At 40.8% G+C, this 21133-nt stretch overlaps 1 protein-coding gene across 7 annotated transcripts in view; it reads right to left on the reverse strand.

Annotated features, from left to right (window-relative positions):
* si:ch211-114m9.1 (rho GTPase-activating protein 44) overlaps positions 1–10801 on the reverse strand; it is a 31722-nt gene extending 20921 nt beyond the window's left edge. For 4 of the 7 annotated variants that reach the window (XR_004896208.1, XM_035996725.1, XM_035996724.1 and 1 more), the window contains exons 1-2: positions 10474–10801; positions 83–122 (exon numbers count right to left, since the gene is read on the reverse strand). Coding sequence is in view for 6 of the 7 variants with exons in the window: in XM_035996725.1 (XP_035852618.1) it covers positions 83–122; positions 10474–10526 (93 nt within the window). In the remaining variant the exon portion in view is untranslated. The remainder of the gene's footprint in view (positions 1–82; positions 123–10473) is intronic. The other 3 variants (XM_035996723.1, XM_035996726.1, XM_031312447.2) reach the window with 1 other exon arrangement.
* Between the last annotated feature and the right edge of the window lie 10332 nt (positions 10802–21133).

Genomic DNA, 21133 nt, shown 5'->3' on the forward strand with positions numbered 1-21133 from the left:
ACTTACACACACACACACACACACACACACACACACACACACACACACACACACACACACACACACACACACCACAGCTCACCTGTAGAAGATCCTCACTTAACACCTCTGTTTTTTCTGCCCTGTAAAGATAAAAGTGTAAAACAGTTAGGGGGATTAGCTGATGCTAGCATTTTTAAACAATGTCTGTTTCGGCTGGATGTATCAGCTCTGTCAATGAATGCAGCTTCGTGCACTGTAAAGTCAGAAAAAACTAAATATTTCTTTTACAGCGTCACAGTGATCGAACTTGTTCATATATCCTCTTTCAGGTCACTCAACAAGCTACACAGTCTGTGACGGTGACTATAACAGATTTGTTTCATACTCTAATGTGAGAGCAGAAAACACATTCTTCCCTATAAACAAAAATAAATCACGAATCTGAATATCCTATTATCGTCAGACACCTTTTGTTGTCTTATGACACACATGGGAGAAAATGGAAATATTGTGAAGATGAGACAACTCACATAATAAAACACTTTTTATAAGTAGTAAATAGTGATTTGAGGCACTCAAGTCTCACATGTATCCAAATAGTGGCATGTCTTTGCCAAAATGTTTCACAGTTGTGAAATAAAGTCCCAGCTGTATTGCATTGGATGTAGACTCATTCACTGATTTCTTTGCACATCATCAATGTGGCAGTGCTCCAAAATGAGTGGGCCACATCGATGCACCTGTCCCTTTGGAGAATGTGTGGGCGTGCATGTGTTTGTGTGGCTGTCTCTCTCAGTTATGATTTTAGACAATCCATAAGAAGATCACATTCATTATCAGGCAAAATAATGCTGTAAACTTGCTGGAGTGCAACACCAGCATGAGCAAAGGCCACTGATTCAAATATGCCAGTTCCCACTGAGGAGCATCACATCCCACTGTGAATCCAGCAGACTGGGGGCTTAGCCAAATACTATAGGAAAGGGCAGAGCTGCACTGCTGCTGAAGCAGATAAAACTACTCATCCGGAGTGCTGAATGAGCCACAAGCTCAAGAGCAAACCACTGGATATCATAAATATATGGTGTCAGTTCAGTTCAGTTCAGACAGCTTATATTATACAGTAAGACTTTAGTCATTTTTCTGCAAGGAGATTTCCCAAAATAGCTCAAAATGCACTTTATAATAAACAAAGATAAAATAGGCTAATTGTCTCATAGGAGCATGCATTACCCCAATTTGGGTTGTTTTCCAGAATTCCTTTAAACACACTTAGACACCCACAACTCACAACAATGCACACATCTAAAGCAACAATCCAGGACCGATCAGGACTACCTTATCAGAGGGGAGGATAACATGTACTTCCTGCTCAAAAGATCGGTAGGCTGACAAAGGAGCTGACCTCCTAAAATGAGTCAAAGCCAGACCTGCAGACCCCCAGCAGCCACCCAGTGGTGCACACTTTCTTTCAGCGCGTCCCCTTCCTGTCTGCACAACCTTTTCCTGCTATTGTGCCCCAACCATGCCAATGCCAATTGTGAATAATAGCTTTTTTATATAATTTATTTAAAAACTAAATCTGAATTCATCTCACTGTTGACCAAGAGAATGGAAAAGACTGTGGTTTTTGCTCTATTATTCATCAGCCAGACAAAAACACGTCAGCAGCCCATAACTAAAATGCTCTTTTCTTGTATGATGCCTCGTCACCAAGTCTGTCAGTCAAACACACAGTGTAGCAGCTCTGTGTTGCCCAGTGCCACCGTGTTGAAGAAAATCACAGTCTAAAAATGTTTAATAATGACATGTAGTGTTGTATACATATTCCATATGTAGTCACCAACAACAGAAAGATGAACTTTACTGTAATGATGTCAGTTATTACCATCACCGCTCCCAGTGCCAAGATGTAAGCACGGAACTATAGGAACTGGGTCAAACCACGCACCAATGGATCTAGTCACAGTCAGCCTTTAGGAAAACTGCTCTGCTCACTGATAGAGGAGGAAAAATACAGGAAATGTGTGTGTGTGTGCGTGCACACCTACGAGCGAAAGAGAGACTTATAGCAGTGCAATACGTTTTTGGCATTATTTGTAAGGCTAAGTGTGATAGCAGATTGCTGATTACATGACAAAGGGGGATAAAAATAACCCAAGCATTGCACTAAAGTTTGGCTCAGTTTTGCTGCGATACTCCAACAGCCTCTAAAATCTCTAAAAATCCATGTTCCACAAAAGACCTTGCGGGCAAGACAAGTCACATGTATACCATGCTGAGTGTGTAGCCTGCAGGTCTGCAATGCAGCTCTGAGCTCGTCTGTCTATGTGGCCTCCCACTGGCTGGTGGAGGTGTCCCTTGGGAGACTCTGGCAGCTAAGGGACCCTAATAAGGGGCCCAACAGCACAGATGGGGCAGGAGCTCTGGCAGTGATAGGGATGTGGAGAAACTGTTAGCGATCAAACTTTCTCATCAATTTGACAGCTACATATGCTAGAAAGTTTCATTAGTGGGGGGCCATCTTATTCCTATCACTCTTTCTGTTTGTCTCCAGTGAGTGTTTATGTTTGTGAGTGTGGGAGTGTTTTTCTTGATGGTTTGACTGGTCTTAAGAACTCATACAAAGTGAACAGTGTTCACCGGAAGGGTAAAATACACAATTAGTTAATTGCATTGCTGTTTAGAAAAAGGGAATGAAAGTTTAAACACAGGAATCTGGCATTGTCGCTGACCACAACTGATGTGGCCATTATGACCCAGACTACAGACAGATGTGAGCCTATCTTCAAAGACAGCAGACCGTCTTGTTATTTGAGCATGTTTGTTTTCTGACAATGGTATTTCCTCTTCAGAAAGCAGTATCGTACGTACATGGCCTGTGAAGGCACAGAGACAAAGTAGATAGTTGCATAGGCTGGAATACAGTACAGGTGATATTGGAGTAGCTAATACAACCTGATGTAAAGCTAACTCGCAGAAGATGCTGGATTTGAGGAGTGAAATTCCTGTCAGCAAATAGTGTGCAGAATGAGTCCTGGGAGGAAAGTAAACACGTGAGAGAGTTGGCAGCCATGTGGGCGGTATGCTCATGGAGGGAGAGGGAGACTTTGCCAGGGTTATGCCAACCATCTGCCACTTTGCAGGCATTCCTTCACCTGGAGCTGCTGATGACTCAATACAAACACACACACACACACACACACACACACACACACACACACACACACACACACACACACACGCGTGCACACACACACACACACACACACACACACGCACACACACACACACACACACACACACACACACACACACACAAGCACATCTATAAATATACAGATTCATTAACTCAAGATTTATTAACTCATGTAAAAATGCTTAAGTTTATAATAACCTTTCAGACCAACACATACAAAATCATTGTTCAATCAAAAGCTGACAAAATCCTGCTTGTTTCTTTGATGCATCAGTGAAAAAAAGAAACACACAAATCTGTGCAAAGCAAAAATTAACAACTGAAGGAAGATAATATAACAAATTAGCTGAGACAATGTTCACACAGAGAAATCAACTGCAAGACTTTGTATAATTCCCTCTCCACCTCTGGTGACATTAACAAAGCGCTGATAAGATGGAGAGTCGGAATTTGGCGAGGATATCTGGGCTTGTGTATTTACAGCTGGCCAAGAATAAATGTAAGTTATTGTGCATATTTTCCCAGGGACCTTAGACATGCCATGTCTTTGTAATTCCATAAAGTTTGAAGGAAAATGTGCGTGCCAATTTCCCAGTTGACCATTTACACATCAGCTGCTCATTCCATACAAATATGTCTCATACTAAATATTTCTATTGAGAGATATGTTAATGTTGGAAAACCTTATGCTCAGCCCCCCAGCACTGTGCATGGTTTATGAAAGCATGAATAATCCATGTCGACATAATCGAAATGTGAATAAAATAACATCCATAGTCTTGAACATATTGCCTTGGCAGCTAGCCAACTGTCGGCTGTAACACTTACTATCCACAGGTCCACCTCATTCGTCTGAATAAAAAGGAAGTGGTCATGCTCTGGTTTGCTCACATTGCTAGCCTGGCTAACAAAATTGCTTACTCTAGGGCCTGGAAGAGCTGAGCTAGATGCTAGGTCCTGTACTGCGAGGAGAGGGTAGTGAAGCCGAATGGTGGCCCTGGGCCTCAGCAGGGCACCACGGCCTGGAGCATTGGAATGAGATCCACAGTCAGCCACATTCACATAGACAAACACACACAAAAACACACAGCAGTGTTCATGCTATATGCTCTCTGACTATTTCTCCATTTACTGCTCTTTTTTTTCTCCAGACCTTTGCTGTGCAAATGCATCTAGAGGCCCACTCAGTTTCCTCCCAAATGACAAGGCGGAGGGCTGATGGGACACAAGGTTACTAAAACAGAAAAAAACACTTACTGTAGTTGTCCAGCAAACTAGGTCACAGTTCTGTTAAGTATGCAAGAATAACTGTGAGAGGAGTGTACACACACATGCACACAAGCGTGCACACGCACACACACACACACACACACACACACACACACACACACACACACACACAACACATGTCCAGAGAGGGAGTGAACGAGAAAGAAAGAAAAAGAGAGAGAGAGAGAGAGAGAGAGAGAGAGAGAGAGAGAGAGAGAGAGAGAGAGAGAGCCTGCAGCATTCAGCAACGTTTCACTGGAAACACAAGCAGTGAGTTATCTCTAATAACTTTATTCATGGTGAATAATTCCCACAAGAAGCACTCTGTGACTTAACTGTCTTTTTACACTTGGCATCTGCCCGAGCACAAACACGCTGCACCTAAACGACGTCCAATAGACAGCGTCAAATAGACAATGAAGTAGAAGGAGGCAACAAAGACCCATGTTGTACTTTATGGCCACCCAGGCCTTAAATGAAAACATTGTCACAAGCCATTGTTAGTTAGTTAGTTAGTAGTTGTTAGTTTTAAAAGAAATATTCTCCACCATTTTTGAAAATATAACATGTGGGTTGGCAAAGCCGAATGCATGTGATGAAACAGCTAATACCAAATGAGCGTTTCTAGGCAACCAAAGCAAATGAAAGATTTGATCTACTGCATACTATAAAAATGGGAGATGGAGATCATCTTCTATAATCAAAGAGCAAGATTTTAAATGAAAAACAAGAAACTCTGGACTTGTATTAGTGGATGAGTGCTTCCTGTTTTGAGCCTATTGGCATTCCTGAATGGAAGGAAGTGGGCATGTTGATAGGGAGTCGCCCGTCTCCTTAGTTATTTCTAACAACAATGCCACTCTACTGAAAATTTCTGATTACTCACAGAGTTGAAGATTGCTGAATATTCTTACAGCACTAACTTTATATAAAACTGCTTTTAACTGGATTAAAAATATATATTTTAGTACAAAGATATGTCTACTGTGTATAATATCCAGTTTATTGCAAAGACAATTTAATCTAAATACATATATGTAACCTAATGATAAATGAAAATGTTTCTTGAAGTTATTGAAATAGTGATATAATGTTACTTCACCACTTGAAAAGTAATTTGTCAAAGCACGGCTTACAGTATCTATGTGTAGTATATTAAATCCTCTTTAGACCCTGTCTCGCGCCTGAATACCTCGCAGCTTGAATTGCATCTGATTAATTTGCTGCATTTCAGTCAGGCCCTGAGGTCACTTCCTGTTTCAGATGAGATCACGAGCAACAGACTGGGTCAACCCCCACACCCGTAACACATCATGGTCGTGATTGGACCTACTTATAATATGCAGCAGTTTGATAGCGACAAAAAGAAAATCAAAGTAAGTCTGTTTACATCAAATAGCTGTCCCCAAAACTGTTTGTGTGCTATGTTGTTTCTTACATATGTGCCAATGCAATACACTAGTGGTGAGTTTGTAGTGGACCACCAGTACAGGGGCTCTTTAAGAGGTTACTCTCTTGATTGAATCAGCAACATAGAAAGGGAGAAACAGTGCTTCTGTCCGATATTACATCATCTCTCTTTTGATGGCCAAAATGGCCCCCTGACAAAGGCTCTTTATCACTAACTCTATCGTGCAGTATGCTGTCTCTGAGAGGCACTGAAGGAATGGGAGGGTTATCAACATGGATCTCTGATACTACCACTGCATGGCACTATACAATTACAGCTATAGCTTTCCTTCAAATAAAGTTACACAATCTAGAACGCAAGTAATGACTCATTTCTTATTGTGGCTAACTACTGCCTCAAAACTAAATAAAACCCATCATGAAAGGGCCTTGACTTGTTAAATTATACTTTTCAGTCAAGATTCAACAATGTGATCAGCCAGAAACTATACAAAAGTGAACCCAGAAGAGCAGTGAATCACCTGCCCTGAGAAGGCCACTCCCTCAGAGATCTCCACAGTGCTGTCCTCATATGCCAAGCCAACCAGCGAATCAAGGCAACGAGGTGGCGGAGGAAGAGAGAGAGGAGTGGAGGAGATGCTGCATTGGCATTCAATAGCATTGCTGTCTACATCTGATGTTACCTTTCAGGTACCATATGCTTGTTTAGAGTCCCACACACATTATTGCCAAGAGGTGTGCTAATGCTGCTCTGAGTGTAAAAACAGTCAAAGGCGGTTATGTTTTATGCTAACAGAAATTTGTTTACAAGATGAATATGTTCAGGAATACATTAATGATTCATGAATAATATTCTCGTTTCACTCCTTTTGTCATCATTAGAGTAGAGGAGTACTAAAAGTACTCAAAGTGCATACACATTAACATGCAAACTTCTAACTACAATACAAGTATACACAAACATGCACCCACACGTTTCATAATGTTGGCCTCAGTCATTCTTCCTTTCCCTATGACCCACTCGTATACATTATTTCTATGGACACTGAAATTATATGATACACCAGCATGCAAGCTCACTGGCAATGCATTTACCTACTGCGTCACATTGTCAGATGGAAGAGAAAGAGAGTATGATTGAGACAATGCGGACGAGAGAAAGCATCTTTAACTCATCTGCCAGCCCACAAATGGCTGGCATTTTTCTGACAATTGCATAGTGGTGTGGTGAGATAAAGCCTACCCTAAAGGCATGATCAGGAAGAATGCTATTACCATACACTAGTGGTTTTAGTGGACATCACACAGGTGAGTGATGCAGAGTGTGAGGAGGGGGTGAGAGGCAATTTGTCAGGATGTTAGGGCTAGAGAGTGGTGCCGTTTTCAAGTATAAAACGGAAAAAAATACTTAATTTCAGTTGTGCTTTTTCCTGTCTTTCATGTGTCAAATTCATTCATAGACTGACAGAATTGTATCATGGAATCTTTTACCAGGCTGTCCTAGACCTAGATAGGGCAGTGAGTTGGGAACAGAGAAATAGGTCAAGAGAAATGGATGGTGTGAGCTGGCTGGAACACACAAGTAATATTTTTCTGGCTTGTTTGGTGTGCATGAGGGCATAAAAAAATTACAATGCATACTGACGACAAACCCAAATACTTTTCAATGGCTATTTTAACATCATCGAGAGGGTTTGCAAAACACTAAAGGCCTTTGTTAAGTCTGAACTACCAAACAATGATGGCCTAAGTTAACAAAAACAACAAAATGCACACAAACAAATTCAGGCATAATTTCTCCCTTTATCCACACATTGTTTTAGCTATAGAGTATGCTTGGCTGCACATCCTTCAGTATGAAGTCTTGCTCCATGGAGGTGATTGGTCAAGCTGGCGATCACATGACATGAATCTCACCCAGGCAAGCGGCAGCAGCAGCAGCAGCGGCAGCAGCCTCGGGTAGCCAGAGAGATGCTGACACAGCACACCTGATCACCAACCCCCCACTGAAAAAGTCCTTCAATCTCCATCACATATAAGACACACATAAAAAAAGATTCACGGTAATACTGTCAATGCAGAAAGACTCACAATTACAGACATTAACACATGCCAAAGGGAGGTGAGTAGATTAAAGTCTGTGGTCATAACAGTTTACTCGTTATCTCTTAATAAAGACACACTTCTGCTAATACACTCAAACAGATTCTTTTTATCAAAGTCATACAATTTCCAACATGGACAATCTTCTTCTTGTGGATTTGTTGAGTTGTTTTGAAGGGACTGAGGACTGGTCAGCGGTATTAACAGCTCCACTGAGACTGCTAAGGTTCAGGAAGGTCAAATGCTCAAACCAACAGAGTAACCCCCATTCCACTCTGAAGATGGGTGAAGCTTGAGTCAGCAATATAGTATATCTGAAGCCTCAGTGAGTACAAGATGGAGAGTAACTATGATAGGTGAAATCGTTAATAAACAGACTGTGTTCTTATTTGCTAATCTATTCCTGTCTTTGCAAGGTAACAGTTATACTGGAGCCTTGTAATTCAGCACAAATGGAAAACCAGTGGAAAGAAAATGAAAATACAGCTTGAGTTTAACCCAAAGCATCTCCATTTCAGTCAAAATATAGTTACACACCATCTCAATGGGATGTGTTCAGAAACCAATAAAATCGTGATGAAATTCTCCTCCTTACAGAAGAGCAGATCAAGTGTTGTGTGAAGTAAAGACAGGAAGAGTGGTAGAACTGTAGCATGAATGTTTGGTGAATGTTTACATTCAGATGCCTCATTAATCTGCACATACACACATTTGTCTGACCCCCACCCACTGATCCTGCACTAACACAACCAGGCATGTGTGTGCAAGGACACATTGCAAAAAGACTGTCTCTACATAATATATGCACACACACACACTCCACACATTTCTCCTCGGTGGGAGGTACTATCAAGGGACATTATCACCCTTAGGATGCAAGAGAGAGTCATTCAATATGGCTCAGCACACACACCTCTTTTACTACTTCAAATTATCAATAGAGTAGAAAGTGACAAAGTCTTCAAAAAATGCAAAACAATATGGCAAGAAACAAAAACAGCATGCTGACCTTTAGGGAGCACATACTCCTCTAGATAATTATTTTCTTAGCAACATAAAAACACGTTTGATGGACAGTTTTATCAAAAACACCTTTTGGTACCATGATTGTGTGTACTTTTAGCATGAGTGGGCCAATAATTGTTTGTTTCAGTCACATTATACTGTTCTTGCCCATACCAGGAAAGCTTTGTGTGCTTCATCTAACTAACTGGCCCAGGGTGCCAGAGATGGCTTTGGCTTTACCTTTATTTCCATATCTCCCCATGACACAGCCAATGTTTGACACTGCTCAAGATCACCAGAGGGTCAGGCCTGTTAGTTCTTGCCCTGATCCAAAGCTCAAATCAAATGCCATGTCACAGACGTTCCCCTTATGAGTCAATGAGCAGTGGATAACTGTGAAATTCTGATTATTATTACTGTTTGAGAGTGGCATTCCACAAGGAAGCACTGCCTTCTCTGCTCATATTAAGGCCCATAACCTGCCTGCCCACACACATATCCAGAATCAAACCCACAAACACACTAATGAGTCACACAGAAATGATTATAAAAAGACTGTGGCTAGAAAAAGCCGCCCGAACCAACTGACAATGATAGCACAAACAGAGCCTGCGAGGTGTGTCCCCTCCCTTCTTAGTGCATGCCACTCACACAGCCTTGTAATAATAATGACCCACACCTCCTGGTCCTAATCCCCATCATGCACAGAGCAGAGAACACCCTGTGGCCCAGTGCTGCTTCACAAGCTGTTCTGCCTCCCTGCGATGTGAACGAACACGGTGAGGGTAGAGTGATAAACCCATAGGACCTGTGTAAAAGGTCACAAGGCATCTATTGAAGCACCCTCTTTAAAGGGGTAACAATATAATCACATTATTTTAACTAAACAGTGTTAGATAAATGCCAGGTGCGGAGTACGACCTTCAGGAATTCACGGACTTGATAACCCACGCCTAATAGGTGCTTCCCTCCTCACAGCTGAGATTACTGCGTAATGAAAACATTGCGCCTTTTTCCATTTTCCCTCACGTCGCAGCCCACTCTGCATCCGTCTGCATCACGTTCACCTATTGACAGGTTCTGTGACAGGAGGTACATGTAATGACACCGTAACTTCACAATTGCATGTTTTTTTGTACTCCAGAGGCGATACCTTATCATATAGAGGGGCTAGTCTCTGCTGGATGGACTGTGATCCTGCGAATGTCTATATTTAATGTATTTCCGTGGGCAGGTTGCACTGGGGCAATGCGCCTACACGCTGCCTATGCGGTAGCCTCTTTCAATGGACAGTACGCACCAACATGAACATGGGGTATTCTTTTGTTCCTCTGAATATGTACGATTGCACAAACCATTATCTATTCCATATATTTTGCCTGATTACATGTAATATAAATCACATTTGCATGGATGTGATTCACATCCTATTAGGGCCATACAGGGGGTTTCTCTTCCCTTTAACTTGGCCCGGCGAGAATAGCGCACGGAAGGGGTTTGCTTACCTTCCCACCGTTTGGTTGGCGAGCTGTCGCATCCGATTGAACTGCTTCTTCATCTTGTATTTTCTGCGTTAACACCTACAGGGGGAAATATTCCGCATTATTTCTCTCAATATAACGGTCCGTGCTCCACAGAGGCGCAACATAAAATCCGATCTTTTCCATATTTCCCTTCCCTCATCGCAAGCTGCCAACGCCGAAAACTTATTCCACGATTACATATTTTCAAATTATATTTTTACATCTACATTGGCCCCACTGCCTGCGCAGAGATGCTGGACCAATTCACCTCGGGCACTCACAGGCAGAGAGCGACAGCAGTGACAAGTAGGGGCTGCGCAGCAATGCAGTGTGGGAAATGTAGTAAATCAAGGGTGATCCTCAATAAAGAAGAGTCCAATCTAGCCGGTACACAGGGGGCTATAAAGCGTGATCAAGTAGGCGTTTATTCTAATACGTGTTTAAATCCAATTGATTAATCTAGATTTCAGCAGTTGACTACAGCAATGGAATAAGCTGCAGCGTAATGTTGCTCAAATCCTGAACCAGCTGGCTACAAATAAAGTGTGTGAGGAAACACGGCTGAATCTGGAGGGTTGCATTTTCATAAATAACATTAAATTAATACAAATAAATAAATGATCATCAAAATGAAAATAATTAAACATTATGTTTTTTTTTTTTTTTATTTTTTTACATGTTTTCAGTGATTAAACTAATGTGGTATTATTTGCTATTCTATCATATTACGCCCCCCTAAAATAGTGGAAAAAATTGTACACCATGTTCACAACGGTAGGAAGCGTCCAATGACCTTTACTGCTGTGAGTCAGCCTGGCTAATATCGCCATCTGGTGTATTTTATGTGTCAATGCAGCTAAAAGTTAGAAAGCCCTAACAACTAATTCTTAATTTAAAGACCACGTTAACAAACAAATACAATATAATAGACTTTGGCTAAAGTTGCTCTTAATGTGATTGTTAGTTGTAATCATAATAAATTAGTATTCCTGGAGGTTTTTTTCCTTTCTGAAAGTTAAACGTGGTAGTCAGTTCTGACTTTGTTGCGATGCATTTTTGGACTCTGTGCTGATTTTAACTGCCCAGAAGGGAGCAGTCTTGTCTTATAAACCACTTAACATCTGAAGCACTACAGTGTGAAGCACCACCATGACTGGACTGTTTACTCAGGATATCTGTTACTGTGTAATATGCTCAAACACCAATGACATGCCCGATACATGCTTGTCTTGGTGAATATTTATCTGATGAGTTCATCAAAGTATTGTCAACAACTGTAAAATAAAAAAAAAGTCAATTAGTCACAGGGCAAAGGCTTCTATGAAGTCTTTAAAAATGAACAAAACGTCACACATTAAATGTCCAATCAGAATATTCATTCAGTAGTGTACATGTGAGCTGATCTACTGTATACTGGGAAAGAAATGTGAATAGAATCATCTTGTGTCTCTAATGTCAAGAGGAAAAAATGACAAGACAATTAGGAGGCTGTTGGAGGCTTTGGGTAGAGTCATGACAACACAATGTGCTCCTGTCTGTGCTGTGAACAGGACAGAGCAGTAACAGCCCCGAATCAGGACTGATGCCCTCTGGCTCAGTGTCATACGGCCTTAATATGGCCAACAGGTGGGCTGCACACCGCCACCATAGGGTCCAGAGGCCTCAGGGAGTAAATGATACAGAGAAATGGCTGTTCTCTGCCCTCATTAATCTCCCCAAGTTGGAAATTGAGAGAGGGGGGTGAGGTTCCTTCAGCCTTGATCTCAACCTTTTGACCTTGTCAGATCATTTGTTTTCATTAGTCCCCACTCAGATGAACTGGCCAGTCCCAATCCAGACACCCCCCTCCCGACCCCCCTAAAAGCAGGGAGCATTTCTAAAAGCATCTCCAGGGCTCTTCTCGACTCTAACCCCAACCCCCAAAACTTACTGCTCTAGAGGGCCTCTGGACACTTCTAAATCAGCATGGATGATTCTTCACATCCGCTGGCCTGTTTCAGAAACTCTCTCACCGATAATCCCTCCACAACGAACTGAGAAAGAGCAAGGGCGGAACATAAAGTCAAACAAGGGAATTCAGAGGTGGATTTCAACCCCTAAATATCATTAAAGAGATCCCAGGTTTGTAGCGTGCATCTCATGAGAGCACAACAAGAATTTCTTTTTGACAGTTCTTCATGTGGTCTCCTGTTGCTCTCAGTGAATGGGATGACTGAGTGTTCTTCCTCTCACTGGGCAGCTGGGGACTAATTGGCTCCCAGTTAACCAAATGAAGCCTTCTCGGAGGTCATAACCTCTCCACCTGATGACCCATTCCTGCTACTGATATGTGGGCTGCACTTTGACAGTGACCTGGTGGTTCCTGCACCGAGGAGTGGTATCAGAGCAACACTTACAAAAACGTTGCATGCAGTCATTAGATGGGTTAGGTCTAGCTGGAAACAAAATGATGGTACGTCAAGTGTTAGCTTTGCTCAAAACAAACAAGGGTAGATCATTAGTAAGGACCTAATGGCATGTTATGAGCTAAGGTTAAAAGCTGCCAGTCAACAGAGAGGAAGATTGGTAGGATCGCCACGTACATCATGCTTGTGTTTTATCTTCAGATACATTGCATCGTGTTACTGTCATTAAAGAAAAGTGCGACATATTCTTCAAGGAGGTGTGTGCAAGACAGCAGGCAGCCACCGTGAGTCGTACACCCTCTGGCTATAACTCACAGTAGCTTTTTTTAAGCCAGATATATTAACTTTTATGTTTATTTCACACCTAATATAATCAGGGATCACTCACTAATATTACAATTTGAGTCAAGCAACTTGCAAAAAGCAGAGAGGGATGCTTATCTTTGTAGTTGATACAGTTTGGGTCTCTTGAAGACAGGGTGTGGAGAGACAAAGCTCACCATAGGCATTAACGTCAGCCCTTTCAGGTAAGCCTGAGCACCAAGGCCAGACTTTGAGGTGTGTCTTTAAAGGGTTACCTAGGGCCATAATGAGCCCCAGCAACCTAGTGTCAGGCCTAATGAAAACGCTGCAACATCTGAGGGGGAAAGATATTACAGGTCTAAACTATGGGGGCTGTTTTAACATGCATCAAATGACAGAGCCACACGAGCTGAGCACTAAACACCGATGGCACTCAGCATATAGAAAGAGATGTAAATAAAACAGAAAAAAACGTCTTTCTTTGACCAAAGTACAGCAGAAGATGGTAGAGGCTTTATCACTTTACCAAGAAAGCTCATGGATTATTTTTATAATGTGTGGATATACAATTGAGAAGGTGGTGCTTTCATATCAGCTATCAAGGTGTTATCTTTCACAGCACCTTTCAACACCTAGATCTTCGAGGATGCAAACATACTGTAGAATAACAACTCAATAACTGCTTGCCAGGGTGGTGAGCTCAAGCTGCTGTGCCATGTGAATATACAGTATTTGTTCTCAGAGACAGAGCATGTACATACATGCAAGCACCCTGACGTAATAAATGGTTGGTTTTGCTTGAAAGAGAGCGGATGTCTGTGAGAAAAGATGGCTTTTTTTGGGGGGGATCAATAGGTTATCCACAGAGCTTAAAATGGGTCGTTTAAAACTCAAGTTGATACAGTCATCATCACGTATTTAGTCATGAATGAGGTGGTGCCTTTCACTGAATTTGAATTTGAATGTATTATTGTTTGTGTTTTGTGTGTTTTAAAGGCCCATTAAGAAACGGACATTTCAGGCTATTAATGCTGTGGAATTGATCTATGCCATATACATTTTTCTATATGTTTCCTGTATACTTTTAAAATATATTTTTAAACACTCCCTATAAAAATAAACATTACATAAAAAATGAAATGTATCTCTGTAGATGTTGGACCAAAGTGTATTGTTGTATAGATGCAACTGTACCTGTGTGATGCTTATATTTTAAGATGACACCACCCAAAGTGGCAAGTGATACTAATAGGACTACGGTAAGAAACACAGTGCAAAGATTAAATATTAACAGTTCACTGAAACATTAATCAGTGTTCCAAAAGTTTAAAAAATATGTGAATTCCCCCCTGAGGATAGTGTTTGATCCTAATCTATAATATTACATTATAATGTATCATGTAGTGGAGTAAAAAATACATTATTTGCCTTAGTACTTTCCACCACTCCACATCTTGATATTGTTGCAGGTGTAGATATACATTTTATATGAGACCAACACTTGGCCTTGGCATTTCATGGATCTGTAAGACAGATTGAGCTCAGATGGTCCTGGATTTATGATGTGAGGCGAGCAACCTGAGGGACCAGCCAACTCCTCCCTGAGCTGGCAGCCACTGGTGATAGAGGATATTACAGCTGATTGCTAATAGACCATGGGAAAAGTAAAATGTAAACGGAGCGCACAAAGCTGAATTAGAGCGCTGAATCCCACAGCACTTGTTTAAACCTGAAGCTAAGAGACTCAGGTCAAGAATGGCTCTGCCAAACTGAACACTGAAGGGTCCATAAATCAAATGTTCAGAGAGCTCTGAATCCCTAAGTTAGGACCTGTCTAGTGTATATTTGGCAAATCTTGATCATGAACTCAGGAAAGTATGTATACCAAAGGTGGTTTATGTGGTTTATGGTATTTGCCCACCCTTACTGCTGTAGTGTGTGCTGTAAATCTTTGTAGAGGTTGAATTTTCAATGCATTGTCACAACCCTTATGAAATACACATACACTAAACATGTTTCAATTTTTTTTTAATCTAATGCTAATGAGAGTGGTTAGCCCTGTCGGGAGACTTCATAATCAGTCAATGCGCTGTTTGTATTGGCCTCAAACAGCTTCTTTATGCTTTGTTAATGTGGGATCAGTATATTATCATTAAAGTGAGCATTATTTGTGGACATGAAGTACAATAAAGTTAGCATGTTTGTCCACTCAGGTTTTGTGTTTAAAAGGTTGAACTTAATGTAAGTTGACATTGGTGCTCAGGAATGTAGGAAGCATCAACGTCAGTGTAGGAGCTTCGATGACTGACTGACCACTTCCCTCAACCCTGCGCTGAACTCCATTAGGACTGACTGCAGTCTGTAATTTTACCAACAGCCTCTTATCATGTTTGTCTTCTCTCTTCCTCAGGGGGTTGACTACTTGCCCACAGACCAACTTTACTTCATTTCAACCGGCTTTCCACAGATAATAAAGTCAGCGGATATAGGACAGCGTGACTGATGGAAAATACAACTGGCAGACTGAAAAATGACTGTACATTTCTAATAAGTGTAGTTTGGAGACAAACAGCATGTGTGTTTGAGCTATTTCTGATTTATTTAAGTGGTCTGCCTGGAAATGTCTTTAAATTATTAACTCTTTAATCAGAGCAATGATTGTATTCTTACTAAACTTTTAAACTTTTGCAACACTAAGGCTCTATAGATAATTTACTGTTTGCAAGGAATTACAAACCATATCCACTACATGCACGTCTGCAGTTTAGTTCAGCTACAGTTAGCTAGCAGAGATCTGCTTTCCTGTGACCTCAGAGTATTTGCTGACATGCACACTCTCCACTGAACAATAAATACTGGATGAGATGTAAAGATAAAATAATTAAGACACAAACCCGGAGTAATGGGTTTATGAACCACGCTGCAGCATGTTCAGCTCTCTTTGTTTTGTGCTTCTAAGAAAAGAAAAAAAGTAGAGGAGAAGATTTAGAGAGCTTGGAGAGAGAACCCGATAAGCATTTAAAGTGCTATTTATTTATATAATTAGGATTAGATGTTAAACTATAGCACCATGTTTTATGTGTTTATGTGTCATGCACTGATACATGTAATTACAATAATGAATGTGATCCATCATACATGGCAGATTCAAATTTTTTGACCACTCATAATTTTCATGTGCATGTCCAATTAACCTGCTGTGTGCTGGTTAAGCAAACTCTCTTCCATTCCTGCTGAATGTACTGTAGAAGAAGCTTTCTTTGTTTTTCTGTCTTTATTCTATAAATGGCTTCTCTAGTTTTCCTCACAGCCTGGCATCTGATCTGCTTTGCTTTCAAAAGGCCACATCGTAAATTCCCGGACCTTGATATTTCCCCTCATTTCCCACAGGACCGTAATGATGCAGCTTTCTTTGTTGAAAGCACCTGTTCTCAGCTCGAATAATGGGCTACATTTCCATCCAGGATATACCCCCTAAGGGACGCCCAGCCTCAAAGCCTTCGACTTGAGGGTATCTAGTTGCCGCCGTTGCCAGTCAATGTTCGCTGCATCCTTTTGAACACAGTCAACATGTGTTCTTTGACTGGTAGGATCTGTTTTTGGAAATGGTCAAATGGCAAGGCTGCAATATCCTTTGATGTTATGGTCTGTATATGATAATAAAGCAGCGGTCGGGGGTTAAAAAACACACTGACTGAAAGATTGTTTCTGAATAAGCTTGTAAAGAAAGATGAAGAAGAGAGAAATTAAAGTGTTATATTCCTTTACATAATAAAACTCCACCAGATATTAAAGACATTTTATAAATAAACTGATAGTTCTTTATTTATAATCAGACATTATGGGCCACCTTTATGGTAACCGTCTTGCAGAAGTAACACTTGAAGCAGGAGCAGCTTTAAAATATGATTTGCTTCTCTGTCTGCATGGCACCTGCCATCTTCTGACATTTGAAGTATCATGAGTATCATGTCTTTAATCATACTGTAGATAACCACAAACCCATATGATGGTACAATGACAGAACAGTTAAAAGGCATGTAATGACAGAACACTAATATTTAAAATAAAAGTGAATGAAGTTGACTGAAATGTTACCCCCATGCTCCGAGATGGCCCTCTTTTACTGACTTAACTATGAAAATTGTCACCAGAAGGTTTTCTGCACATATGCACCGGCGCCCACCAGGAGTGTGTCAGTTCACCAGTCCTGTACACTTTTGAATGTACATGCAGCACTGCTAACAATTACATGATAAAGTGTTCTGATGATACAGCCATCCTGGGTCGTATGTCTCACACATCAGATACAGCTGTATACAAATTTGAGATTTAGGACTTTGTCCAGTGGTGCGACAAACACTGCATTATCCTCAAAGTCAAGAAAACAGAGAAGATGGTATTCAACCTCAAATCCATTGGAGACCACTCACCAGTGGTTATCCATGAACAGAACATATATAGCCCAGGTTAACTCATACATACACATACCTAGGCATACACATCAACAACAAACTGACATGGAGTGTTCAGTTAGAAAATGTCTGCACTTGGCATCAGCGACTACACTTCCTTCGTAGGCTGAGGGTCTTCGGTGTCAACCAGAAGGTTTTGCTCCTCTTTTACCATGCCGTAGTTGAAGAGCATCCTGCGGTAAGGCATCTCAGCCTAGTTTGGCAAACTCAGTGTACAGCTGAAAACCCAGATTACCCGGCTTACACAAAGAGCAATACGTTTTTGTCTTTGACAAAACTATCCTCAGACAGGCCCAGAAGATCATTTCAGACCCCACCCATGTCCTCCCTCCACCCTGAGTACCAGCTTTGCTTCTCCCCTCAGACAGACGCCTCAGAGTCCCCCAGTGCAGGCTCAATCACTTTAAGAACTCCTTTGTCCCCATGTCCATCAAAGCCCTAAATGGCAAACCAGCCAGAGCCAGTACTCTTGAAATGCTGCTTTTATCTGAACGCATGTACATTTTTGTTATTATTCTATGTTGATGAGGCTGCTTACCCTTCTTACACATATTATGTACACTATTATGATAACTATTATGATGTGTCGTACAACAGTTCTGTGTATATACTGTATTAGTGACAGACTGTGTACTGTATGTATGCACTATGTTATGTTGTATTTCCTAAACAGCAGATACGGTATGTGTGTGTCCAAGACAAATTTCCTTCAGGGACAATACAGTCTATCTTATCTTATCTTATCTTATCTTATATGTTCCTCTGAAAGTGGAAGTACATAATTGAAATAGATCTGAAAATGAAATGATAAAGTTATATCACACCTGATTCCACAACATTTATGATAAAATTATGAACCATCTGGATATTGTGAAAAAGACCCAGACAGTGGCCGGGTTGGCTCAGTGGTAGAGCAGGAGCACATAATACGGAGAGGTTTATACCTTGATGCAGAGGTCGAGGGTTCGAATCTGACCTGTAACAATTTCCTGCATGTCTTCCCCCTTTCTCACCTAGCTGTCCTATTGGAAAAAGGCCAAAAAATAATCATAAAAATAAAATAAAAAAGACCCAGATAACTCATATGATTACAGGAATGAACAACCTGTTTTGATACTGAATAATGTTTGAGACAACTTCAGTGCTACACAAAGTTGTCTGCGGTGCAATACAAAACAAAACCCTTCATTATAGGGAAAAATAAGGGAAAAACAAATAGGGCATGTCAGCATGAGGTAATGTTCTTAAACCAATACAGTTACATGTTTGAAAAGCTTTTATTTGTCTAACTGGATAAATGCTTTTAACATGATTGTCATCAGCAGTTTGAGGCGAGATCCTGCTTCATGTTTTAGAAGCATTGCAACCAAATGCCCCTCGGATTAAACAAATGCTCATGCCTGAAAGTATGAAAGTCAGTGCATCTTTATTTCTGGTAGTGTAATAGAGTCACACTTACCTATGATAAACTACCATTACCGGATACAGAGTTTGTGCAAGACTTGGCAGGACCAGAAAATCTAAGCCTGCTTGAGCCCTCCAACCTGCCACAGGGCTGCTTCCAGGTCCAGGAGGACATCAGTGAGCAATAAGACCTTTTCTACAGGATCAAGTGAGGAAATCCGCTCAGGCTACGACTATTTCTTAACAGAAGATAAGATGGTCTTTAGCATGGCTCCGGAGAATTTATAGACATTTTAAATGGCCTTAGCCAGAGTTGAAGACCTTGAAGGAGGACTTAAGGAGCCAGAGTGGTGTCTTGATCTGCCTCTCGGCTCACCTAATAACTCTGTCATTAGATTGAGGGCTTTGCGTGTGTAAGACCTAGTCTGTCCTACTGTTGTTGCATTTGTTTGTTCTTTCTGGGATAGAGCAGCGGATGAGATCATCCATCAGTCCACTTTACCCTCTAATGGGCTCAGATCTCTGACATCTGGAGGTTGCGTGTGTATGTTTATTTAGGACTATAAATGCACTATAACTAATAGACCTTACCATAGATCGCAATTACATGAAAAGCATGCACAAATCCATACAAGAAACACACACAGGGCTCACCTATTCACCTGATTCCCACTTCATTCACACAACTGCTAGAATGCTAAAAAGTGAGTTTTGAAAACGTGTTGACAAGACAAGGTGATAAGCAATCATAGGTTGTTAGCAGCACCGTTAAAGCTGCATTGTGCAGGCAGATGTGTGAGACGCCATGTGTCCTTGTAACGTAGAAAGACACAGCTTTAGTCTTTCTCTTTACTGTGAAAACTCAGAACGTTTCACTTTCACTAAATTAGAAAATGACTTGATAATGGCAGACTGACAACTCAAATAGACAAAAGTTAGATTAGGTTACATTTGTTTATACTGTAGCTATACGGTACGATAGACGATACACGCCTGCATATCAGTGTGTGTCCTGATGCAAGACTTTATTTAATTGTCTGGTTTTCAAGTAGGTTGCTGTATATGTCATCTGTTTAGGCTGCAGAAGAGGAGTGTGTTAACATGGTTCAGTTAGTGTAATCTTACTGAGGATGTGTAGAACAAGTCAAGCACTCCCTTTAGTGTGTCCGGTTTACTTCTCCTGAGTCTTTGTGAGATGACACAGAGTGAAAATGTGTGTGTGTGTGTGTGTGTGTGTGTGTGTGTGTGTGTGTGTGTGTGTGAGAGAGAGAGAGAGGTGTTGTCTCCGTGCATCATGAAGCACAACAGATGGAACAAATCAGCCCACACTATTCGGAAACTCAGAAAAAGTGTGTCTGCTTGTTTGTGTGTGTGTGTGTGTGTGTGTGCCGTGTGTGTGTGCCCTGTGTGTGTGTGTGTGTATCCTCCCTCAGGTGTATTTTGTTCTTCCTGTCACGACTATGCTCTACTTTGAAGTATGCCAATCCTCTGCATGCAGACAAAGATGAAACCTCAGAAAAAGGCCAAAATAAGGCCCATGTCCCCTTTATATAGTGTGCTATACTGTAGTGAACATAAATCCTTGTAAATACATCTACATATCATCTCTCAAAGTATCAATATAGCTTTTACGGTACTGTCATGAAATTCTAAGTAAATAAATAATTTGCCATATTAATGTGCTGTATGTTTAATTGTCTCTGAATATTTTTAAGAATATATAAATAGGTAACTATATTATATACCTTGATATGTTTGAATAATATTGGACTAAATGATGTTGCTTTTCTCAGAAAAAAGCTCGGATTAACCCTACCTACCAAACGTCAACTACCTGGTGAAGAAAATGTGCTAAATGCACATTTTTTGTTTAATTCAGTTAAATTCAATGTTCTTATGTCACTCGCAACATACATCATATTATTTGATATATTACGGAGACATATATTGTCCAACCTTGTACTATAAATAGTACAAATAAATAAATACAAATACTTTGTCGTAAAAAGGCCAAGTTAGACAAACATATTGTAACATATTTCAAAACAGATTTTT

This window comes from Sander lucioperca, chromosome 21 (genome assembly GCF_008315115.2).
Source record: "Sander lucioperca isolate FBNREF2018 chromosome 21, SLUC_FBN_1.2, whole genome shotgun sequence".
In the NCBI taxonomy this organism is placed as follows: domain Eukaryota; kingdom Metazoa; phylum Chordata; class Actinopteri; order Perciformes; family Percidae; genus Sander; species Sander lucioperca.